This window comes from Ranitomeya variabilis, chromosome 5 (genome assembly GCF_051348905.1).
Source record: "Ranitomeya variabilis isolate aRanVar5 chromosome 5, aRanVar5.hap1, whole genome shotgun sequence".
NCBI classification, from domain to species: domain Eukaryota; kingdom Metazoa; phylum Chordata; class Amphibia; order Anura; family Dendrobatidae; genus Ranitomeya; species Ranitomeya variabilis.
The window spans coordinates 173,037,464-173,064,207 of NC_135236.1; the positions used below are offsets into that span (position 1 = coordinate 173,037,464).

The window sequence follows — 26,744 nt, forward strand, 5'->3', positions numbered from 1 at the left end:
TTTTATAATGTGAAACTTGCTAAATCACACGGTGGTTAGGGAAGCGCTTCTATTATGAGGGCAATGACCTTACATATAAATGGTCCGTCTCCCAGGGTTTTCACTCGCAGCTGGTCACCAAACTCCAGTTCGGTCTTCTCCATTTCGGCTTCTGGCAGCCAAAATGCAACGCTGTCTTTGGGGGTAAACCTCCGGCTGATTTTCAGCAGCTCCTCCTTGTTAATGAGACGGTTCAGCTCCTCTGTTTGGAGTCTGTCGGTCTCCCCTTTTGCTTCCACCTCTAGTACAGAAAATATCGTTATTAATGGAACAATTGTGACACCAATTCAGTACTGTAGAGGACTTAGATCATGGAGATTTCTGGTCTCTACGGTTCTAATATGTTGTAATTATCTGTTCATGTAGACACAGACCTAAGTGACGCACACGAGCTCTGCACATATTGTAGCCTCCGCTTTGGTTTGTTTTATGGCCACAATTCGGAATTTATATAAGGTACATATTCTACAAAATGTTAGATGCCTAAAATTGTAATGTGCTGGGTGGCAATTTTCCAATCTGTTGTGAAAAAGGCTGAAGGGGTTAAACAATTGTCAAATCTCGTCATTCAGACAGATATAAGATCCCTAAACGGATCACTGACCCCAGCACTCATCTACTGGCCAAATCTGACCCGTTCACAGCAAGCTAAAGCATTAGGATATGCTCACACGTTTTTGCAGTGTTTTTTCCCACAGAAAAAAATTAAATCTAGAAAATCTGCATTAATAGCTGTGCTTTTTAATGTGTCCACTTATGGGCTGGAGCGCACAAGTGAGTCCTGTGTATGGTTATTTTTATTTCAAATGGGGGACTATAGGATATAAAAAGGGGTTGTCCACTGACCTAGATATTACAGTGTAAGGATATGTGCACACGTTCAGGATTTTTCGCGTTTTTTTCGCGATAAAAACGCATAAAAAACGCATACATATGCATCCTATCATTTAGAATGCATTCCGCAATTTTTGTGCACATGATTCGCAGAAAAAAATGAATTGCGGTAAAAAAAAGGAGCATATTCATTAATTTTCCGGATTTTTCGCGTTTTTCCCGCTATTTAATGCATTGGGAAAGCTCCGGAAAAAAATGCCAAAAAACCCGCGCAAAAACAGCGTAAAAAACGCATGAGGATTTCTGGCAGAAATGTCCGTTTTTTGTCAGGAAATTTCTGCAAGAAATCCTGGGTGTGCACATACCCTTAGGCTACTTTCACACATCAGGTTTTTGCCGTCAGGTGAATTTAAAAAAAAAAGGATCAGTTTTTTCTCATAGAGTTGTATTAGCGCCGAATTGCGCCTGATGGCCACACGTTTCATCCATTTTTTGCCAGATCCGTCAAAAATTATTTTTTCTCTCTCTCTCTCGAAAAGGAAGTCCAAACTCTATGCCCAGTAAACAAAAACGGATCCAGCAAACAAAACGGATCCGGCGCATCAGCTTTTCATAATTTGCACCAGATCCGTTTTTTAAAAAAAAAATTTTGCCGGATTATACCTGATGGCAAAAAACTGATGTGTGAAAGTAGCCTTAATGGCTAATGTAAATTTGTGTACATAGGGATCTTTAACCCCTTAGTGACCGAGACAATTTTGACCTTAATGACCAGGCCAATTTTTACAATTCTGACCACTGTCACTTTATATGGTTATACCTCTGGAACTCTTTAACATATCCCACTGATTCTGAGATTTTTTTTTCGAGACATATTGTAATTCATGATAGTGGTATCATTACTTTGATATGACTTGTGTTTATTTGTGAAAAATATTAGAAATTTGTCAAATTTTGAACATTTTGCAATTTTCAAACTTTTAATTTTTATGCCCTTAAATCAGAGAGTCATGTCACACAAACTAGTTCATAAATAATATTTCCCGCATGTCTACTTTACATCCGCACAATTTTGGAAACAGAAGAAATTGCACAACAAATGTCGTGGTCCATTTTCTCCTGAGCTTGCCGATACACCATATGTGGGGGAAATCTACTGTTTGGGTGCACGGCAGGGCTTGGAAGGGAAGGAGCACAGTTTGACTTTTTGAATGTAAAATTTGCTGGAATAATTAGCGGACGCCATGTCACATTTGGAGAGCCCCTGATGTCCCTAAACAGTGGAAACTGCCCACAAGTGACACCATGTTGGAAACCTCTTCCAGTTTGCATCGGGTGCTCAGATTTGCATCGAATATTGCGGGTGCTTGAGTGACATTGCTCGAGTCCCTGCCCTGTATGTTTCACAGCTGTTAGACACCCCAAAAAAAAACTTGCGGGGATCTGCGATAGTCCGTGCATACTCAAGCACCTGATGCAAACTCGATTAGCAAGCGCTGAAAACTAGCCTGCATATCGTTTTATTTTTACTTTTGAAAAAAAAAAAAACAACAACCCTAACACACCCCTTACCCTAACATAACCCCAATCCTAAACCTAACTGCAATGAATGGAAAAAAAATTCAATTATTTTATTATTTTTATCAAACTAAAGGGGAGTTTGATTTACAATTTTTTTATTTTGATCACTGTGATAAACCCTATCACAGTGATCAAAAGGAAAGGAACCAATAAGAAAAATTTCCTATTGTTGCCAGGTACTGTTGGCAGATCTCGGCTGGCGTACTGCGCATGTGCCCACCATTTTTTTTTCCCCCCCAGGAAGATGACGACGGGGGGCGGGAGACAGATCATGAGGGACCGGGGGATGGCGAAGGTACCGGGGGATCTTTGGAGGCATCCTTTCTCTCTCCTCTGACATGTATATCATGTCAGAAGAGAGAAATAATTGAATAAAAGTGATGACAAAAAAGTGTGCCGGCTGTTTCACTGAATAATGGCGATCACATGACACTGGAAAATCCAGCCCAGATCATGTTTTTGGGTCTCAACTACCCCCGGTAGCGAAGACCCCGGAGACTTTCTGACTCTGGGGAGCGAAGAGCCGAATTCCTGATCACAGTTTTAAAATGGCAATGAGGGAATATGTACCCATAGCGGCAGCTGTTTTAATGAAGTCATTATAGGGTTAAGGGCATGAAAATTAAAAGTTTAAAAATTTTCGACAAATTTAGGATTTTTTTCACAAATAAACGTAAGTCATATTGAACATATTTTAACACTATCATGAAGTCCAGTATGTCAAACAAACAAAAAAAAAAAACTATCTCAGAATCAGCGGGATCCGTTGAAGCGTTCCAGAGTTATAACCACATAAAAGGACAGTGGTCAGAATTGTAAAAATTGGCCCGGTCATTAAGGTTAAAACAGCTAGCTTGGAGGCTAAAGGGGGTTAAGTTATCTTAGTGACTGCATTTCCTTTATGCCTTCTTTGCAGAATGAATACTAGGTATGTGTTAGTGAAAATATTTTTATAGTGACAATGTATACTATTACTCTATAGCGCTACAATTAATATTTGTGTGTAATACGTACTGTAAGAAGACATGAGGTGGCCAGTGTTAACCTTCTTTGTATCACCAAAGTTAGGCTCAATTTCATTCCCTTTACTGTCAAACTTCCTCCGATGTATGGTGCTTGGTCTCATGTAGAGAATGTACCAGCGTTCCTAGTAGTAATAATAATAATAATCTTTTTATTTATATAGCGCCGACATACGCTTTTCAGTTTTGTACACATTATCAGTACACCAGAAGATAAGAAGGACGGTCATAAAAAAAAAAAAACACAAAACACGGGGCTAAAAACCGTATCGGGAACAAAATGACTTAAGGACAATTTGGCTTCCTTGATCAAACGTTGCATTTCTGTAGCCATAATATATTATCTTGGTGTAGAGGTACCAAGGGCTGCAGGATTTCCATGGCACCATTTTGCTGAACATATAACTTTCTATATAACTTTTTACATACAGTGACTTGCGAACGTACTCAACCCCCTTGGCATTTTACGTGTTTTGCTACCACCCAACCGGGAATTTTACTGTTATTTGAGTGTTTGCATCAGTTCATGTAGAGAACATGCCTATAACTGTGAACATTTGGTTTTCTTTTTATTGCGAGGCAAACAACAAATAGGACAAAATAACTGAAAACTTCAGTGTGCATAACTATTCACGCCCCTAACCTGAGCACTTTATAGAGCCTCATTTTGAAGCAATAACAATTGCAAGTTGCTTTGGATAAGTCTCTGAGCTTTCCACATCTTGCCACTGAAATTTGTGCCCATTCCTCAAGGCAAAACCACTCCAGCTCCTTCAAGTTAAGATGGTTTCCTCTGGTGAACATCAATCTTCAAGTCTGACCACAGATTCTCAATTGGATTAAGGTCTGGGCTTTGGCTGGGCCACTACAAGACATTTTCACATTTCCTTTTAAACCACTTGAGCATTCCTTTAGCAGTATGCTTTGGGTCATTGTATTGTTGAATTGTGAACCTCTGTCCCGTCTCAAATCACTAACAGACTAAAACAGGTTTGGCAAAACAATATCCCTGTATTTCGGACCATCCATCTTCTCTCGACTCATGACCATTTTCCTGTCCCTGCTGCCGAAAAAAATTCACACAGCATCATGCTGTCACCACCATGTTTCACTGTGAGGATGGTGTTCTTGGTGTGACGAGCAGGGTTAGTTTGGCACCAGACATAGCATTTACCGTGGTGGCCAAAAACTTAAATTTTGGTCTCATCAGAACCTTCCTCTATACATTTGGGGAGTCCGCCACGTCTTTTGGTAAACTCTAAGGCCCCTTTCACACATCAGTTTTTTGCCGTCAGTCACAATCCGTTGGCTCGATGGATCAGTTGTAGATTGTGAAAAACTGATGCAACGGATCCATTTTTTTGCCGGCTCTGACTAGCGAAAAAACAATTCAGTCGCATCAGTTTTTCATCTGTTTTTTCTTTTTATCCCTTTTACGACGGATCCGTTTTTTAAAAACGCCCGTGGGAGGCTCCCAAACGTTATTGGCTAATGAAATACAGTGTTTCTACAGCCCATCTTTAACAGGTTGTAGAGCAAGTGGCAAAAATGGAAGGCGTGATGGCAAACATTGTGAAGATTTATGTGAATTTCACTTTTAAGGCGAATCATTTGGAAGCGATTGTTCTGGAAAAGGAGCGAGAAAGACGGCGCATCATGCGTCTGTTTTGGATCCACCCAATTACTGCACAGAGAATGACACGTGGGGTGTATTCTACATTGCATATGGAGTTGCGAGGAAACCCCGAGAAGTTTGGTAACTACGTTCGGATGAAAGTGGAGAACATCGATTTTTTTTGGTGGAACGTATTGGACACATCATCCGGAGAAATGACACATAATGCCGCTTCTCAGTTTCACCAGCGGAGCGTCTGATGCTGACTCTACGCTAAGCCATTTTTATTGTATCTCCTCCTTAAAGCTGACTTATAACTGTAATGTTGTTGCTGGTAGTTTGTATTAATTATTGCCTTTCCTTTTTTTTTAACAAATTCCTTGCAACTGGCGAATCCCTTTCTTCACTCAATTTTCAATTCAGACTCAGGATTTCCACCATATCAGGGATTGTTAAACACTCCTGCCGCGCATTGTGGAACTGTTTACATGAAGAATTTATCCCACATCCCACAATGGAGAGTTGGCTGGACAGTGCAAAGAAATTCCCCAAAATTTGTCAGTTTCCCAACTACTTGGGTGCAGTGGATGGAAAAATATTCGTATTGTCAAACCTGCTGCATCTGGATCTGAATATTTCAACTACAAGAAACATTTCTCCATTGTGCTCATGGCCATTGCAGATGCCCAATACAAGTCTATAGCGGTCGATATTGGGGCCTATGGCCGCTGCAATGACTCTCGAGTTTTTAAAGTGTCTGCAATGGGGCCTCATTTATATGGAAACACCTTCCAATTTCCACCACCAAGACCACTGCCTGAAACCTCTGGGCCACCAATGCCATTTGTATGTGTTGGAGATTAAGTGTTCCAACTCTCCGAACACCTGCTTAAGCCATATGCAAGTAGTGGATTGACGCCAACAAAAAGAGTTTTCAATTACCGCTTAACACGAGGGCGAGGAATAGTGGAGTGCGCTTTTGGCATTCTAACATCCAAATGGCGTGTTCTGTTGACCGCTATAAACCTGAAGACTGACACTGTGGATGAGGTGATGAAAGCGTGTGTTGAGCTGCACAATTTCATAATATGCAAGGAACAGATTGCCATGGATCACAACTTTGTTGAAACCACCTTGAATGATTATCATAATATTACTTTTCGAAGTCCTGTGGCAGTTTCAAGAATGAGGGACAAATTTGCAGAGTACTTTATTTTACCTCAAGGAAGAGTAGATTGGCAGGATGAGATAGTTTGATAGCTTTGTCTTGGACCTTGTTTTACCCAAAGTATTTTACCTTATAATAAAATAATTGAAAGACAAAGCTTTTTATAAAAAAATATATATATTATTTACACATTTATTTAAACATTTATAAATTCATGTAGAGTGGGGTGGAGATAGTACTGGAGGGGCTGACAGATCGGACCACTTCGACAGTGGGAGTGTGGAGAGAGGATTGTGGTGGTGTGGATCGGAAACAATAAAGGGGTGGAGAAAGCAAGAGGATTAGTGGAAAAAAAACGGGACCAGGGATGGGATTTGGTAAGGTTTGAGGGGTGGAGTGGAGGGATTGGGAGGCAGAAGAGGTGGTGGGTGGAGAAGAGGGTTGTGTTTGGGGCATGATGGGTGTGGAAGGAGACTTGTGGTAGTGGGCAGGGAGTACAGGTTGGCCACGAAGTGGAGGCACAGATGATGTGGTTGGGAACTGGTATGGGGCAGGAAGCTGGCATTGTATAAGAGGGGGAGGAGGGACAGGTGCGGGAGGAACTACCGGGGCGCGGGTGGAGGGGCTTGGGAGCTAATCTGCGCTAGGGCAAACTGTCAGGCTTGCATTACATGCATCTGCTAATCAGGAGATAGCTTGTCTATGCGCTCGAGTACTGCCTGGAAAAAGGAGTGATTTGGCGATTTACTTGCATCTAATTGCACCCTATCCAGACGAGTGTGCAACTCAAGCAATCTGTTGTTCATTAGGTTGTATCCAGCAGTGATTTGCTTAGACAACAGTCTGAGACAGTTCTGGAAGGCTGCATTTAGATGCAAGAACACGAACGTATAGCTCTTTTCCTGACCCCTCTGGCGCGGCCGCCCGGAACCCACAGGTGTTGTATAGGTGGCAGCAGTGTCAGAGGGGTGGGGTAAAGTTCTACATCCTCACCAGCATCTTCATGTAACAAAGTCTTCCACGATGCTCCAGCGCTGGTGGATGGGACCGAGGGACTAGATGTGAGGGAAGGTGCTGATGGGTCGGGTCTGTCGAAGTGATCCCCTGTGGTGGACTCCTGAGGGATCACTTCAGAAGGGATCAACTCTGCAGGCTCCCGAGTGCTGCGGAACAAAGAAATAAAAATTTTATTAATATATTGTTATTGCTTGGCCCTGGCTGAAACAAAAAAAAAAAAGGTGAGACGTAAACATTTTTCAGTAGATGGGGTGGGTATACAACACATTACATCCAGCAACATAAGTTACTGAACTGTGAATACTTACGCGCTTGATTCTGAGCCCGAACCTCAAGGTGCTCCCAATTGTCCACAATTTCGTGACATACTTCCTCCCAGAGCTGTCGGGTTACACCAAGATCAACGTGGTGGCGGTCCCCCATGTTACACAGCGTCTCCCACTCTCGGACTAGATCGATGAGGAGGTCAATATCTAGACCGGCCTCCTCACCGTCCAGAGCACGCTGTGAAGTCTGTTAAAAAAGACAAAAAATAAAAACATTAGACTCAAATCATCAACATGAAGTGGAAACATACAAAAAAACAAATAAAAAAGGTACTTACTTGGTGGCGACCGCCCCGACGCTCACGCTGACGACCCTGGAAGGCGCTTTAAGGACCTCTACGGCGAGTCCCAGAATCGGAAGACTAAAAAAAAAACCCCAAAAAAACCATATATGTGCTTGGATGTAGGCTTATGTGTTGTGTGTACTGTGATGTCTGTGATGATCTGTTTTTTGTATTGTGTGTACTGTGATGTCTGTGATGATCTGATTCTGCGATGCATGTAAGAAACTTAGTACACGCGTGCCCGCTCCGGGTATTTCTCCACCCCGTCTGTCTCCTTCTGGAAGCACCTCTGATGCAGCAGCTTCCTGTTAAACAATAATTAATGCATATTGTTAGGTGAACATCACCAAAAAGAAAAAAAAATATATATATTTACCTCACAGCGCTGACGATGCAAGGGAGGGCTCCCAGAAGAAGACATTGAGACCGGCTGGCCTGGTAGGCTGTGGCTGGCCTGGTAGGCTCTGTTGCTGGCTGGCCTGGTAGGCTCTGTGGCTGACTGGCCTGGTAGGCTCTGTGACTGGCTGGCAGGTTTTAGCTCTGTGTCTTGCTTGCTGGCTGGTACATGGATAAGTGAAGCACTACCTGGCAGGCTTTATATACCTTTCCTAACTGGGGGCTGGCCAATTGTATCCTAATTAATCAGAGCATGCGCAGTTCAAAAAAACGGCTTCCATTTAAGCAAACGGATCTGTCCGATTTTTTGACGGAGACAAAAAACGTTACTTTGTCCGTCGTCTCCGGCCACCGGACAAACTATTTTCGACAGATCCGGCGAATGACGGATGAAAGGTGAGGCCATCCGTCGCTAATACAAGTCTATGAGAAAAACACAGATCTGGCGGCATCAGTCGCCGGATCCGTTTTTTTTTTCCAAAATTCGATGGATTGCGACTGACGGCAAAAAACTGATGTGTGAAAGGGGCCTGAACGTGCCTTACAATTTTTGTGTATAAATAAAGGTTTTTTTACGCCCACTCTTTTGTAAAGGCCACCTATATGGAATGTACAGCTTATGTGGTCGTATGGACAGATACTCCAGTCTCTGATTGGGAACTCTGCAGCTCCTTCAGGTTTACCTTTGCTCTCTGTGCTGCCTCTTTGACTAATGCCCTCCTTGCCCGGGCTGATCGTTTTGGTGGGCAGTGCTCTCTTGGCAGGTCTGTTGTGGTACCTTGTTCTTTCCATTTGATAATGGATTTGATGTTGCTCCTGGGGATCATAAGAATTTAGGATATATTTTTTTCATAACCTAACCCATACTTCTCAACAACTTTGTCCCTGACTTGTTTAGAGAGCTCCTTGGTCTTCATGGTGTTGTTTGGTTAGTGGTGCCTCTTGCTTAACCCCTTTCTACCATTGGACGTACTATTCCGTCCATGTGGGGTGGGCCCTACTTCCCAAGGACGGAATAGTACGTCCAGAGCGATCGGCCGCGCTCACGGGGGGAGCGCGGCCGGGTGTCAGCTGACTATCGCAGCTGACATCCGGCACTATGTGCCAAGAGCGGTCACGGACCGCCCCCGGCACATAAACCCCCGGCACACTGCGATCAAACATGATCGCAGTGTTCCGGCAGTATAGGGAAGCATCGCGCAGGGAGGGGGCTCCCTGCGTGCTTCCCTGAGACCCTCGGAGCAACGCGATGTGATCGCGTTGCTGCGAGGGTCTCTTACCTCCTCCTCCCTGCAGGCCCGGATCCAAAATGGCCACGGGGCTGCATCCGGGTCCTGCAGGGAGGTGGCTTACCAGCGCCTGCTCAGAACAGGCGCCGGGAAGCCTCCCTGCTGTGCATGTCAGATCGCTGATCTGACACAGTGCACAGCAAAGTGTCAGATCAGCGATCTGTCACTTTACTGTGATGTCCCCCCGGGGCAAAGTAAAAAAGAAAAAAAAAATTACATGTGTGGAGAAAAAAAAATCCTAAATAAATAATAATTAAAAAAAAAATATTGTTCCAATAAATACATTTCTTTATCTAAATAAAAAAAAAATAATAATAAAAGTACACATATTTAGTATCGCCGCATCCGTAACGACCCGACCTATAAAACTGTCCCACTAGTAACTGTCCCACTAGTTAACCCCTTCAGTGAACACCGTTAAAAAAACAAAACAAAAAAAACAAGGCAAAAAACAACGCTTTATTATCATACCGCCGAAAAAAAAGTGGAATAACACGCAATCAAAAGACGGATATAAATAACCATGGTACCGCTAAAAACGTCATCTTGTCCCGCAAAAAACTAGCCGCCATACAGCATCATCAGCGAAAAAATTAAAAAGTTATAGTCCTCAGAATAAAGCGATGCAAAAATAATTATTCTTTCTATAAAAGTTTTTATCGTATCAAAGCGCCAAAACACAAAAAAATGATATAAATGAGGTATCACTGTAATCGTACTGACCCGAAGAATAAAACCGCTTTATCCATTTTTCCAAACGCGGAACGGTATAAACGCCCCCCCCCAAAAAGAAATTCATGAATAGCTGGTTTTTGGTAATTCTGCCTCACAAAAATCGGAATAAAAAGCGATTAAGAAATGTCGCGTGCCCGAAAATGTTACCAATAAAAACGTCAACTCGTCCCACAAAAAACAAGACCTCAAATGACTCTGTGGACTCAAATATGGAAAAATTATAGCTCTCAAAATGTGGTAACGCAAAAAATATTTTTTGCAATAAAAAGCATCTTTTAGTGTGTGACGGCTGCCAATCATAAAAATCCGCTAAAAAACCTGCTATAAAAGTAAATCAAACCCCCCTTCATCACCCCCTTAGTTAGGGAAAAATTAAAAAAATGTATTTATTTCCATTTTCCCGTTAGGGTTAGGGTTGGGGCTAAAGTTAGGGTTAGGGTTTGGATTACATTTATGGTTGGGAATAGGGTTGGGATTAGGGTTAGTAGTGTGTCAGGGTTAGGGGTGTGGTTAGGGTTACCATTGAGATTAGGGTTAGGGATGTGTTTGGATTAGGGTTTCATTTATAATTGGGGGGTTTCCACTGTTTAGGCACATCAGCGGCTCTCCAAAAGCGACATGGCGCCGATCTCAATTCCAGCCAATTCTGCGTTGAAAAAGTAAAACAGTGCTCCTTCCCTTCCGAGCTCTCCCGTGTGCCCAAACAGAGGTTCACCCCAACATATGGGGTATCAGCGTACTCAGGACACATTGGACAACAACTTTTGGAGTCCAATTTCTCCTGTTACCCTTGGGAAAATACAAAGCTGGGGGCTAAAAAATAATTTTTGTGGAAAAAAAAAAAGGATTTTTTATTTTCACGGCTCTGCGTTATAAACTAGTGAAGCACTTGGGGGTTCAAAGTTCTCACAACACATCTAGTTAAGTTCCTTGGGGGGTCTAGTTTCCAATATGGGGTCACTTGTGGGGGGTTTCTACTGTTTAGATACATCAGGGGCTCTGCAAATGTAATGTGATGCCTGCAGACCAATCCATCTAAGTCTGCAATCCAAATGGCGCTCCTTCCCTTCCAAGCTCTGCCATGTGCCCAAACGGTAGTTCCCCCCCACATATTGGTATCAGCGTACTCGGGACAAATTGGACAACAACTTTTGGGGTCCAATTTCTCCTGTTACCCTTGGGAAAATACAAAACTGGGGGCTAAAAAATAATTTTTGTGGGAAAAAATTTATTTTTTATTTTTACTGCTCTACATTACAAACTTCTGTGAAGCACTTGGTGGATCAAAGTGCTCACCAGTCACCACACATCTAGATAAGTTCCTTAGGGGGTATACTTTCCAAAATGGTGTCACTTTGGGGGGGGTTTCAATGTTAAGGCACATCAGTGGCTCTCCAAACGCAACATGGCGTCCCATCTCAATTCCTGTCAATTTTGCATTGAAAAGTCAAACTGCGCTCCTTCCCTTCCGATTTTTCCCTTGCACCCAAACAGTGGTTTACCCCCACATATGGGGTATCAGCGTACTCAGGACAAATTGTACAACAACTTTTGGGGTCCATTTCCTCCTGTTACCCTTGGTAAAATAAAACAAATTGGAGCTGAAGTAAATTTTTAGTGAAAAAAAGTTAAATGTTCATTTTTATTTAAACATTCCAAAAATTCCTGTGAAACACCTGAAGGATTAATAAACTTCTTGAATGTGGTTTTTGAGCACCTTGAGGGGTGCAGTTTTTAGAATGATGTCACACTTGGTTATTTTCTATCATATAGACCCCTCGAAATGACTTCAAATGAGATGTGGTCCCTAAAAAAAAATGGTGTTGTAAAAATGAGAAATTGCTGGACAACTTTTAACCCTTATAACTTCCTAACAGAAAAAAATGTTGGTTCCAAAATTGTGCTGATGTAAAGTAGACATGTGGGAAATGTTACTTATTAAGTATTTTGTGTGACATATCTCTGTGATTTAATTGCATAAAAATTAAAAGTTGGAAAATTGCAAAATTTTCGCCAAATTTCCGTTTTCACAAATAAACGCAGGTAATATCAAAGAAATTTTACCACTATCATGAAGTACAATATGTCACGAGAAAACAATGTCAGAATCACCGGGATCCGTTGAAGCATGCCAGAGTTATAACCTCATAAAGGGACAGTGGTCAGAATTGTAAAAATTGGCCCGGTCATTAACGTGCAAACCACCCTTGGGGGTAAAGGGGTTAATGGTGTTGCAGTCTGTGTAGCTTTTCAAACAATGTGTGTATATACTGACAGACCATGTGACAGACTGCACACAGGTAGACTTCTTTTCACTAAGCATGTGACTTAGGAAGGTAATTGTTTGCACCAGAAAATTTTAGGGGCTTCATAGCAAAAGTGGTGAATCCATATGCACATACCAATTTTTCAGTCATTTGATCCCATAAATTTAAATTTATCCCTATAATATTTTTCTCACTTCACTAACTTAGACTATTTAGTTCTCATGCATCACACACAAATTGGGTTACAAAAATATTTGTAATGTAACAATATAAGTCAAAAGCAAAGGGGGGGTGAATAACTTTGCAAGCCACTGTAGCTAGCTATGTAGCATTTTATTATATAAAAGCCCCTCTCTCTTCCATCTCTAGTTGTCAAGAGTCAACCAGGTGGTTGCTGTTGTGAATTCTGCTCTTGGGCTCCCTCCGGTGGTTGTTAGTGGTAGTGCAGTGGTCTTGGGGTTGTAATCTAGGGCAGGTGTTTCTGCTGATTGCAGCTCTACTGGGTATTTAGGTGTACAAAGAGATTGTTAAATACATAATCATGCAGAGTTACCCACATATAGTTATAAACAATCATAAAGGTACCTCAATGCATGTGTATCCAGACATTAGTCAGGAAAAAACTGCCAACCATATGGTAAAAAACAAACCGCACTAGCAGTCAAAACTTCCCATAAAAGTAGCTTTATTAGTACAAAAGTACACACATAAAAAGGCTGAAACAGGGAAATGGGCAACAGGGGAAAACAACCACGCACTACATGTCAGTCAAAGTGCCCACAGGCTCAGAGCAGAATAGCTGCCACGGCACCAGTATACTGCAATAAGTATAGTACACATAATTTGGGGCCATAATAAATATTATGAACAATCAATGCCCCAGGCAGCGCACATAATAACATAACATTGCACAACAAGTGTATAGCATGTGTGACTACCTGATGCAGATGACAGCCGAACGCTCCGAGCACACCCGACGTACGTTTCGGAGCTTAACGCTCCTTCCTCAGGGGGCGTGGAAGATGCACATACAGTCGTTCATTTATACAAATCAAACCGGAAATATCCGGTATTGTGCGTAATATGACGCGCCGCCCACCGCAGGTGCAGATACACCCAGCGTCCACATCGCCAGCCGGGAGGAAACACGTGGGGCCCCACGTGATCCTCACCGAATCGCCATGGGAACGCTGAGCCGCACAACAGGCCGCACTGCGCATGCGCCAGATGGCCGCGGCCATATTGGATTTGGGAAAAGGAAAGGGCAAATACAGCCACATCTAAAACATGAACTGAGCAGGAAGCAAACACAGAACGACGAATACCGCAAGCAGAGACAGGAACCAAATGGTATGGTAGACATCATAGTATAAAACAAATGTATATATAAATATATAATAGTAACATACAAATGTGGACTTTAAATACATAAATAAATTACAGTCCAAACAAATATGTGGCACATAAGTCCATAGAGCAGTTGAAGATTTTCATGATGAGCTCCATATAGGAAAATGCAACACGCCAGCATGTCCATGATGTCACGAACCAACCTCTATCGTGCGGATACATCCTCTAGACAATATAATCTCTAAATGTAAACACAAATATAAAATAATTAAAAACAAAAACAAAAACCAACAAATGAAGTGCGTGTGAAAAAGATGCACAGGAGAATTAATCACAGATAGGGAACAAAGGAGATATTCTCGTTAAGCCCTTTAGGACTGATGGTCTGGAGAGTCCAGATCCACGTAGTCTCTATCTGAGCTAGACGTTTACTGAGATTACCCCCTCTGATGTTAATATTCAGGAGATCAATACCCCGGACTTTAAGTCCGGAGGCATTACAATGGTGGAATTCCCTAAAATGCCGTGGTATTGTCTTAAGGGTGGATGTGTCCGTGCAGGTGGCGGCCGCCAAAATCCCAAGAACGTGTTCTCTAATACGTACCTTGAGCTGACGTGTCGTCAGCCCAATATAAATAAGCCCACATGGGCACGTGGCGTAATAAACTACGTACCTAGAGACACACGATATATTATGTTTGATTTTAAATATCTTAGAGCCCTCTGAATCAGCAAACGAGGTACATTTCTCAACATTAGGGCAGGCTACACCTCCCGCAAGGAACACATCCACCCCTTGGGCGCATAGAATCCAAAAATGTAGGAACCGGTTTATTCACGTAATGACTTTGCGTAAGGCAATCCCGAAGATTTTTTGCCCGCCGAAACGAAATTGCGGGACCATCTGGCAAAAACTTACCAATAATGGGATCAACTTTTAAGATGGGCCACGCATTGCTCAGCGCCATACGTATCTTCGCGTGTTGGGGGCTATATGATGTAACAAACCTAACCTTGCTGTCACTTTTAGGCTGTCTATATGTACGATTGTATAAAAGGTTATTACGCAAGGAGTGTTTAGCACGATGGTATGCATGCTTGACACTACGGCGGCTATATCCCCTAGCGAGAAAACGCGATTTCAACTCCTCCGCCCTCGCCTCAAAGTCCACATCAGTGGAACAAATGCGACGAAGGCGGAGAAATTGACCCACAGGGACAGCGTTGATCGTATGGCGCGGGTGGCAGGAAGAGGCATGCAGCAGAGTGTTGGTAGCTGTCAATTTCCTAAAGATGTCAGTCTGTAAAAGACCAAATTCGTCCTTTCGGTCTTACGTGAATAAACCGGTTCCTACATTTTTGGATTCTATGCGCCCAAGGGGTGGATGTGTTCCTTGCGGGAGGTGTGTAGCCTGCCCTAATGTTGAGAAATGTACCTCGTTTGCTGATTCAGAGGGCTCTAAGATATTTAAAATCAAACATAATATATCGTGTGTCTCTAGGTACGTAGTTTATTACGCCACGTGCCCATGTGGGCTTATTTATATTGGGCTGACGACACGTCAGCTCAAGGTACGTATTAGAGAACACGTTCTTGGGATTTTGGCGGCCGCCACCTGCATGGACACATCCACCCTTAAGACAATACCACGGCATTTTAGGGAATTCCACTATTGTAATGCCTCCGGACTTAAAGTCCGGGGTATTGATCTCCTGAATATTAACATCAGAGGGGGTAATCTCAGTAAACGTCTAGCTCAGATAGAGACTAGGTGGATCTGGACTCTCCAGACCATCAGTCCTAAAGGGCTTAGGCTACTTTCACACTAGCGTTAACTGCAATACGTCGCAAATGCGTCGTTTTGCCGAAAATACGCATCCAGCAAAAGTTCTTCCTGGATACGTTTTTTCGTCATAGACTAACATTAGCGACGCATTTGCGACGCATTGCCAAACGTCGCGTCCGTTTTGCGACGCTTGGGCGTGTGGTAGCGGACCGTCGGAAGAAAAAAACGTTACATGTAACGTTTTTTGCTCCCGACGGTCCGCTTTTTCCGACCGCGCATGCGCGGCCGGAAGTCCGCCCCCACCTCCCCGCACTTCCCCGCACCTCACAATGGGGCAGCGGATGCGTGGGAAAAATGCATCCGCTGCCCCCGTTGTGCGGCGGAGACCACGCTAGCGTCGGGAACCTCGGCCCGACGCACAGCGACGGGTTGTTCCCGATGCTAGTGTGAAAGTAGCCTTAACGAGAATATCTCCTTTGTTCCCTATCTGTGATTAATTCTCCTGTGCATCTTTTTCACACGCACTTCATTTGTTGGTTTTTGTTTTTGTTTTTAATTATTTTATATTTGTGTTTACATTTAGAGATTATATTGTCTAGAGGATGTATCCGCACGATAGAGGTTGGTTCGTGACATCATGGACATGCTGGCGTGTTGCATTTTCCTATATGGAGCTCATCATGAAAATCTTCAACTGCTCTATGGACTTATGTGCCACATATTTGTTTGGACTGTAATTTATTTATGTATTTAAAGTCCACATTTGTATGTTACTATTATATATTTATATATACATTTGTTTTATACTATGATGTCTACCATACCATTTGGTTCCTGTCTCTGCTTGCGGTATTCGTCGTTCTGTGTTTGATTCTCGCTCAGTTCATTTTTTAGATGTGGCTGTATTTGCCCTTTCCTTTTCCCAAATCCAATATGGCCGCGGCCATCTGGCGCATGCGCAGTGCGGCCTGTTGTGCGGCTCAGCGTTCCCATGGCGATGCGGTGAGGATCACGTGGGGCCCCACGTGTTTCCTCCCGGCTGGCGATGTGGACGCTGGGTGTATCTGCACCTGCGGTGGGCGGCGCGTCATATGACGCACAATACCGGATACTTCCGGTTTGATTTGTATAAATGAACGACTGTATGTGCATCTTCCACGCCCCCTGAGGAAGGAGCGTTAAGCTCCGAAACGTACGTCGGGTGTGCTCGGAGCGTTCGGCTGTCATCTGCATCAGGTAGTCACACATGCTATACACTTGTTGTGCAATGTTATGTTATTATGTGCGCTGCCTGGGGCATTGATTGTTCATAATATTTATTATGGCCCCAAATTATATGTACTATACTTATTGCAGTATACTGGTGCCGTGGCAGCTATTCTGCTCTGAGCCTGTGGGCACTTTGACTGACATGTAGTGCGTGGTTGTTTTCCCCTGTTGCCCATTTCCCTGTTTCAGCCTTTTTATGTGTGTACTTTTGTACTAATAAAGCTACTTTTATGGGAAGTTTTGACTGCTAGTGCGGTTTGGGTATTTAGGTGTGCAGGATCCATTACTCCTGGCCAGTTGTCCATTGTTCTTGGAGGGATTGCATCTCTCACTGGTTCCTCATGCCCTGCTGCCAATTCAACTAAGATAAGTGTCTGGTTTTTTGTCTCTGTGCACACACGCAGTGTGCTTTGCAATTCAGTGCAATTTATTGTGTTTTTGTCCAGCTTAGACTTTGTTTGGATTTTTCAGTCATGCTGGATACTCAGGAGATGCAGATATACTTTCTATGTCTTTAGATAGATGTAGAATATTTGTATTATCTGCTGTGGATAGTTTTAGGATTTTAATACTGACCGCTTAGAATTCTGTCCTATCCTTTTCTATTTAGCTAGAAGTGCCTCTTTTGCTAAATCCTGTTTTTCTGCCTGCGTGTGTCTTTCCTCTTATACTCACAGTCAATATTTGTGGGGGGCTGCCTATCCTTTGGGGTTCTGCTCTGAGGCAAGATAGAATTCCCATTTCCATCTATAGGGGTATTTAGTCCTCCGGCTATGTCGAGGTGTCTAGGACGTGTTAGGTACATCCCACAGCTACTTCTAGTTGCGGTGTTAGTTTAGGGTTTGCGGTCAGTACAGGTTCCACCTACTCCTGAGAAAGTCTCTCATGCGGCTCCAAGGTCACCGGATCATAACAGTACAACTGGCCAACAATGAGTTAAATGCATCTCAGAAGAAGGGAAGAAAGGTGTTGAGCCATTTTTTTTTCTGTAGCCTGTTTTGTCTTTCCTTCCCTCTTTTCCTCTGGGTGACTGAGGAGTCTTGTGCTAGCATGGATGTTCAGGGATTAGTTTCTCGTGTAGACCAGCTTGCTGCTAGGGTACAGGGTATTTCCGATTATATTGTTCAGACTCCGCTTTTAGAGCCTAGGATTCCTACTCCTGATTTGTTTTTTGGGGACAGGTCCAAATTTTTGAGTTTTAAAAACAACTGTAAACTGTTTTTTGCTCTGAAGCCTCGTTCCTCTGGTGATCCCATTCAGCAGGTTAAAATTGTCATCTCCTTGCTGCGTGGCGACCCTCAGGATTGAACATTTTCCCTGGAATCTGGGAATCCGGCCTTGCTTAATGTAGATGCCTTCTTTCAGGTTCTAGGATTATTATATGATGAACCAAATTCTGTAGATCAAGCGGAGAAGACCTTGTTGGCCCTGTCTCAGGGTCAAGAAGCGGCAGAATTGTATTGTCAGAAATTTAGAAAATGGTCTGTGCTGACTAAATGGAATGATGCTTTGGCGGCAATTTTCAGAAAGGGCCTTTCTGAATCTGTTAAAGATGTTATGGTGGGGTTTCCCACGCCTGTTGGTCTCAGTGATTCTATGTCTCTGGCCATTCAGATTGATCGGCGCTTGCGGGAGCGCAGAACTGTGCGCGCTGTGACGTTGTCCTCAGAGCAGATGCCTGAGCCTATGCAGTGTGATAGGATTCTGTCTAGAACGGAACAAGGATTCAGACGTCAGAATAGGTTGTGTTTTTATTGTGGCAATGCTTCTCATGCCATTTCAGTCTGCCCAAAGCGTACAAAGAGAATCGCTAGTTCAGTTACCATCGGAACTGTACAACCTAAATTTCTGTTATCTGTGACCTTGATCTGCTCATTGTCGTCATTTTCTGTCATGGCGTTTGTGGATTCAGGCGCCGCTTTGAATTTAATGGACTTTGAATTTGCCAGGCGTTGTGGTTTTCCCTTGCAGTCTTTGCAGAACCCTATTCCTTTAAGGGGCATTGATGCTACACCTTTGGCTAAAAATAAGCCCCAGTTTTGGACACAGGTGACCATGTGCATGGCGCCAGCCCATCAGGAAGATTGTCGTTTTCTGGTGTTGCATAATTTGCATGATGCTATTGTGCTGGGTTTTCCATGGTTGCAGATACATAATCCTGTGTTGGAATGGAAGTCTATGTCTGTGACTAGTTGGGGTTGTCAGGGGGTTCATAATGACGTTCCTTTGATGTCAATCTCCTCTTCCTCCTCTTCTGAAGTTCCAGAGTTTTTGTCTGATTTTCAGGATGTATTTGATGAGCCCAAGTCCAGTTCCCTTGCACCGCATAGGGACTGTGATTGTGCTATTGACTTGATTCCAGGCTGTAAGTTTCCTAAGGGCCGACTTTTCAACCTGTCTGTGCCTGAACATACCGCCATGCGGAGTTATGTTAAGGAGTCTTTGGAGAAAGGGCATATTCGGCCATCTTCTTCACCATTGGGAGCGGGATTTTTTTTTGTTGCTAAGAAGGATGGCTCCTTGAGACCCTGTATTGACTATCGCCTCTTGAATAAGATCATGGTCAAGTTTCAATACCCTTTACCTTTGCTTTCCGATTTGTTTGCCAGGATTAAGGGGGCTAGTTGGTTTACTAAGATTGACCTTAGGGGGGCATATAATCTTGTTCGTATTAAGCAGGGTGACGAATGGAAAACTGCGTTTAATACGCCCGAAGGCCATTTTGAATACCTTGTGATGCCATTCGGGCTCTCTAATGCTCCATCTGTTTTTCATTCCTTCATGCATGATATCTTCCGGAATTATCTTGATAATTTCATGATTGTATATTTGGATGACATCTTAATTTTTTCCGATGATTGGGAGTCTCATGTGAAACAGGTCAGGATGGTATTTCAGATCCTTCGTGATAATGCTTTGTTTGTGAAGGGGTCTAAGTGTCTCTTTGGAGTGCAGAAGGTTTCTTTTTTGGGCTTCATTTTTTCTCCCTCATCTATAGAGATGGATCCGGTTAAGGTTCAGGTCATTCATGATTGGATTCAGCCCACATCCGAAGAGCCTTCAGAAATTTTTGGGCTTTCCTAATTTTTATCGCCGTTTCATTGCTAACTTCTCCAGTGTGGTTAAACCCCTGACCGATTTGACGAAGAAAGGCGCTGATGTAACGAATTGGTCCTCTGTGGCTGTCTCTGCCTTTCAGGAGCTTAAACGCCGATTTACTTCTGCCCCGGTGTTGCGTCAGCCAGATGTTTCTCTTCCGTTTCAGGTTGAGGTTGACGCTTCTGAGATTGGGGCAGGGGCCGTTTTGTCTCAGAGGAATTCTGATGGTTCCTTGATGAAACCGTGTGCCTTCTTTTCCCGTAAGTTTTCACCTGCTGAACGCAATTATGATGTCGGCAATCGGGAGTTGTTGGCTATGAAGTGGGTGTTTGAGGAGTGGCGACATTGGCTTGAGGGAGCCAAGCACCGTATTGTGGTCTTGACCGATCATAAAAATCTGATTTACCTCGAATCTGCCAAACGGCTGAATCCTAGACAGGCTCGATGGTCCCTGTTTTTCTCCCGTTTTGATTTCGTGGTCTCGTATCTTCCAGGTTCTAAGAATATTAAGGCTGATGCCCTCTCTAGGAGTTTTTTGCCTGATTCTCCTGAGGTACTTGAGCCGGTCGGCATTCTGAAAGAAGGGGTGGTCCTTTCTGCCATTTCCCCTGATTTGCGACGGGTTCTGCAGGAATTTCAGGCTGACAAACCTGACCGCTGTCCAGTGGGGAAACGGTTTGTTCCTGATAGATGGACTAGTAGAGTGATTTCTGAGGTTCATTGTTCTGTGTTGGCTGGCCATCCTGGTATTTTTGGTACCAGAGATTTGGTTGGTAGGTCCTTTTGGTGGCCTTCTTTGTCGCGTGATGTGCGTTCTTTTGTGCAGTCCTGTGGGACTTGTGCGCGGGCCAAGCCTTGTTGTTCCCGTGCTAGTGGGTTGCTTTTGCCTTTGCCGGTCCCGGAGAGGCCCTGGACGCATATTTCTATGGATTTTATTTCAGATCTTCCGGTTTCCCAGAGGATGTCGGTTATCTGGGTGGTTTGTGACCGGTTCTCTAAGATGGTTCATTTGGTGCCTTTGCCTAAATTGCCTTCCTCTTCTGATTTGGTTCCATTGTTTTTTCAGCATGTGGTTCGTTTGCATGGTATTCCGGAGAATATTGTGTCCGACAGAGGTTCCCAGTTTGTTTCTAGGTTTTGGCGGGCCTTTTGTGCTAGGCTGGGCATTGATTTGTCTTTTTCGTCCACATTTCATCCGCAGACAAATGGCCAGACCAAGCGAACTAATCAGACTTTGGAAACTTATTTGAGATGCTTTGTGTCTGCTGATCAGGATGATTGGGTGGCTTTCTTGCCATTGGCCGAGTTTGCCCTTAATAATCGGGCTAGTTCGGCTACCTTGGTTTCGCCCTTCTTTTGTAATTTTGGTTTTCATCCTCGTTTTTCTTTGGGGCAGGTTGAGCCTTCTGATTGTCCTGGTGTGGATTCTGTGGTTGACAGGTTGCAGCAGATTTGGGCTCATGTGGTGGACAATTTGGTGTTGTCTCAGGAGGAGGCTCAGCGTTTTGCTAACCGTCGTCGGTGTGTTGGTTCCCGGCTTCAGGTTGGGGATTTGGTCTGGTTGTCTTCCCGTCATGTTCCTATGAAAGTTTCTTCCCCTAAGTTTAAGCCTTGGTTTATTGGTCCTTATAGGATTTCTGAGATTATCAATCCGGTGTCTTTTCGTTTGGCCCTTCCGGCCTCTTTTGCCATCCATAATGTTTTCCATAGATCTTTATTGCGGAAATATGTGGTGCCCGTTGTTCCCTCTGTTGATCCTCCTGCTCCTGTGTTGGTTGATGGGGAGTTGGAGTATGTGGTTGAGAAAATTTTGGATTCTCGCTTTTCGAGGCGGAGGCTTCAGTACCTTGTCAAATGGAAGGGTTATGGCCAGGAGGATAATTCTTGGGTTTTTGCCTCTGATGTCCATGCTGCTGATTTGGTCCGTGCCTTTCGTCTGGCTCGTCCTGATCGGCCTGGGGGCTCTGGTGAGGGTTTGGTGACCCCTCTTCAAGGGGGGGTACTGTTGTGAATTCTGCTCTTGGGCTCCCTCCGGTGGTTGTTAGCGGTAGTGCAGTTGTCTTGGGGTTGTAATCTAGGGCAGGTGTTTCTGCTGATTGCAGCTCTACTGGGTATTTAGGTGTGCAGGATCCATTACTCCTGGCCAGTTGTCCATTGTTCTTGGAGGGATTGCATCTCTCTCTGGTTCCTCATGCCCTGCTGCCAATTCAACTAAGATAAGTGTCTGCATGCAGTGTGCTTTGCAATTCAGTGCAATTGTGTTTTTGTCCAGCTTAGACTTTGTTTGGATTTTTCAGTCATGCTGGATACTCAGGAGATGCAGATATACTTTCTATGTCTTTAGTTAGATGTAGAGTATTTGTATTATCTTCTGTGGATAGTTTTAGGATTTTAATACTGACCGCTTAGAATTCTGTCCTATCCTTTTCTATTTAGCTAGAAGTGCCTCTTTTGCTAAATCCTGTTTTTCTGCCTGCGTGTGTTTTTCCTCTTATACTCACAGTCAATATTTGTGGGGGGCTGCCTATCCTTTGGGGTTCTGCTCTGAGGCAAGATAGAATTCCATTTCCATCTATAGGGGTATTTAGTCCTCTGGCTGTGTCGAGGTGTCTAGGACGTGTTAGGTACATCCCACGGCTACTTCTAGTTGCGGTGGTAGTTTAGGGTTTGCGGTCAGTACAGGTTCCACCTACTCCTGAGAAAGTCTTTCATGCGGCTCCAAGGTCACCGGATCATAACAGGTTGCATACTTACGGCTGCATTCTGACTACACGTACGTGGCATTGCTCACTTCACTTGTATATAGTGAGGCCACGCATATCTAGTTGGAATGTGGTGGGGAGTATGCATATTGCATACTTGTGGTCACATGACCACCCTCTCCCAGCACCAGAGAATGCTGACAGCACGCACTGTGAGGATTCACAAGTCTGCAGTCAGATACAATGACTGTAGATTTAATCCACTCATAAATATGGCTTAAAAAATATGGTGTAGACTGCAAAAGCAACAATGCCATCTGAAATCTATAATGTGGCCCGCAGTCCGAGACAGCCAAAGGGCTGAAATGACTGGCCCACAGGCGGCACAATGCAGCCTCTCTCCTCTGCCCAGCTGTTGTGAATTCTATTTTTGGGCTCCCTCTAGTGGTCACAAGCGGTACTGTGTAGTGTTGTCTTTCTGCAGGTTGGCTGCATCAGCTGGTTCGTTATCCTTGGTTGGTTTCCTATTTAGCTCACCTGGAGACTCAGTTCCTTGCCTGCTAACAATGTATTCAGTGCTCTTCAGATTCCTTGTGTCTACCTTGCTCCCAGTCTCTCCAAGACAAGCTAACTTTTTGTTTGATCACTTTTTGATTATCAGTGTTCATTATGTTTTTTGTCCAGCTCGCTAAAATGTGATTTCCTCGCTTGCTGGTTGCTCTAGGGGACTGAGTTTCTCCCCCTACACCGTTAGTTGGTGTGGGGGTTCTTGAAATCTCAGAGTGGATATTTTGTAAGGGTTTTTTACTGACCGCATAGATTCTCTTTTCTATTTTCTGCTATCTAGTATTAGTGGGCCTCATTTGCTGAATCTGCTTTCACCCCTGTGTATGTGCCTTCCTCTTACCTCACCGTTATTATCTATTGGGGGCTTCTATATCTTTGGGGATTATTTCTCTGGAGGCAAGAGAGGTCTTTCTTTCTCTCTAGGGGTAGTTAGTTCCTCAGGCTGGCTCGAGACGTCTAGGATTTTTAGGCACGTTCACCGGCTACTTCTAGTGTGTTTGGATAGGTTCAGATTTGCGGTCAGTCCAGTTTGCCACCTCCCTAGAGCTTGTCCTATGTTAGTTACTTAGCTGGAGTAATTTGTGATCCTCAACCACTAAGGATCATAACAGTATAGCAGGCCATAAAGTGTTTAATGCATCGCAGAAGTGGGATAAAAAGAAGACCTGAGTACATTTTTTTTTTCCTCCCGCTTTTCCTTTGCTGCAGTCTGTTTAGCTTCTTTCATCCCCTTGAACTCTGGGTGGTTTTGAGCTCAGCTGCAGACATGAATGTTCAGACTCTGACTTCTAGTGTGGATCATCTTACTGCACGGGTGCAAAGTATTCAGGATTTTGTTATTCATAGCCATATGTCAGAACCAAAGATACCCATTCCTGAGTTGTTTTCTGGAGATAGATCTAGGTTTCTAAATTTTAAGAATAATTGTAAGTTATTTCTATCTCTGAGACCTCGTTCCTCTGGTGATTCCGCTCAGCAAGTTAAAATTGTTATCTCCTTGTTGCGTGGCGACCCTCAAGATTGGGCTTTCTCTCTGGCGCCAGGAGATCCTGCATTGCTTAATGTAGATGCATTTTTTCTGGCTCTTGGACTGCTTTATGAGGAGCCTAATCTTGAGAATCAGGCAGAAAAAGCGTTGCTGGCTATCTCTCAGGGTCAGGATGAAGCAGAGGTGTATTGTCAAAAATTTCGGAAATGGTCGGTGCTTACTCAATGGAATGAGTGTGCCCTGGCTGCAAATTTCAGAGAAGGTCTTTCTGAGGCCGTTAAGAATGTTATGGTGGGGTTTCCCACCCCTGCAAGTCTGAGTGATTCTATGGCTTTAGCCATTCAGGTTGTTCGGCGTTTGCGGGAGCGCAAATCTGCTCATCCTTTGGCGGTATTTTCCGAACAGAGACCTGAGTCTATGCAATGTGACCGAACTCTGACCAGAATTGAGCGTCAAAGTCATAGACGTCAAAATGGGTTGTGCTTTTACTGTGGTGATTCTACTCATGTTATCTCAGCATGCTCTAAACGCTTAAAAAAAAAAATCGCTAAACCTGTCACCATTGGTACTATACAGCCTAAATTTATTTTGTCTGTTACTTTGATTTGTTCTTTGTCGTCCTACCCGGTTATGGCTTTTGTGGTTCGGGTGCGGCCCTGAATCTGATGGATTTGTCGTTTGCCAGGCGCTGTGGTTTTGTCCTGGAGCCTTTGGAATTTCCTATTCCTCTGAGGGGAATTGATGCTACGCCATTGGCTGAGAATAAGCCTCAGTATTGGACGCAAATGACCATGTGCATGACTCCCGTACATCAGGAGGTGATTCGCTTTCTTGTTCTGCATAATTTGCATGATGTTGTCGTTTTGGGTCTGCCATGGCTGCAAGCTCATAATCCAGTTTTAGATTGGAAAGCTATGTCTGTGTCAAGTTGGGGTTGTCAGGGAATTCATGGCGATACTCCGTTGGTGTCTATTGCTTCTTCCACTCCTTCTGAGGTCCCTGAGTTTTTGTCTGACTACCAGGATGTATTTGATGAGCCCAGGTCCTGTGCCCTGCCTCCTCATAGGGATTGTGACTGTGCTATAAATTTAATTCCTGGTAGTAAATTCCCTAAGGGACGACTTTTTAATTTGTCTATACCAGAGCATGCCGCGATGCGGAGTTATATAAAGGAGTCTTTGGAGAAGGGACATATTCGCCCATCCTCTTCCCCTCTTGGTGCAGGATTTTTTTTTTTGGGGCCAAGAAGGACGGTTCTTTGAGACCTTGTATAGATTATCGTCTTCTGAATAAAATCACAGTCAAATTTCAGTATCCTTTGCCACTATTGTCTGATTTGTTTGCTCGGATTAAGGGTGCCAGTTGGTTCACCAAGATAGATCTCCGTGGTGCGTATAACCTTGTGCGCATTAAGCAGGGAGATGAATGGAAAACAGCATTTAATACGCCCGAAGGCCATTTTGAGTACTTGGTGATGCCTTTTGGACTCTCTAATGCTCCTTCTGTGTTTCAGTCCTTCATGCATGACATCTTCCGAGAATATCTGGATAAATTTATGATTGTTTATCTGGATGACATTTTGGTCTTTTCTGATGATTGGGAGTCCCATGTGAAGCAGGTCAGGATGGTGTTTCAGGTCCTGCGTGCTAATGCTTTATTTGTGAAGGGCTCAAAATGCCTCTTCGGAGTACAGAAGGTCTCCTTTTTGGGTTTTATTTTTTCTCCTTCTACTGTGGAGATGGACCCAGTCAAGGTCCAGGCTATTCATGACTGGACTCAGCCCACGTCTGTTAAGAGTCTTCAGAAGTTCTTGGGTTTTGCTAATTTTTACCGTCGTTTCATCGCTAATTTTTCTAGCATGGTTAAACCTTTGACGGATTTGACCAAGAAGGGTTCTGATGTGACTAATTGGTCTCCTGCGGCCGTGGAGGCCTTTCGAGAGCTGAAGCACCGGTTTTCTTCAGCTCCAGTCTTATGTCAGCCAGATGTCTATCTCCCCTTCCAGGTCGAGGTTGATGCTTCTGAGATTGGAGCAGGGGCTGTTTTGTCGCAGAGAAGCTCTGATGGCTCTGTGATGAAGCCATGTGCTTTCTTTTCAAGAAAGTTTTCGCCTGCCGAGCGGAATTTTGATGTTGGTAATTGGGAGTTGTTGGCTATGAAGTGGGCATTTGAGGAGTGGCGACATTGGCTCGAAGGAGCTAAACATCGTGTGGTGGTCTTGACTGATCACAAAAATCTGATTTACCTTGAATCTGCCAAGCGCCTGAATCCTAGATAGGCTCGTTGGTCGTTGTTTTTCTCCCGTTTCAACTTCGTGGTCTCATACCTGCCTGGTTCGAAGAACGTGAAGGCTGATGCACTTTCTAGGAGTTTTGTGCCTGACTCTCCGGGAGTTTCTGAGCCGGCTGG

General features: G+C 43.9%; 1 protein-coding gene across 2 annotated transcripts in view; it reads right to left on the minus strand.

Annotated features, from left to right (window-relative positions):
* The window catches only part of ARPIN (actin related protein 2/3 complex inhibitor), a 67,790-nt gene that overhangs the window by 3,693 nt on the left and 37,353 nt on the right, over positions 1-26,744 (minus strand). For both annotated transcript variants that reach the window (XM_077263517.1, XM_077263516.1), the window contains exons 3-4: positions 3,469-3,601; positions 74-280 (exon numbers count right to left, since the gene is read on the minus strand). In XM_077263517.1, coding sequence (XP_077119632.1) covers positions 74-280; positions 3,469-3,580 — 319 coding nt within the window. In that variant the 5' untranslated portion in view covers positions 3,581-3,601. The remainder of the gene's footprint in view (positions 1-73; positions 281-3,468; positions 3,602-26,744) is intronic.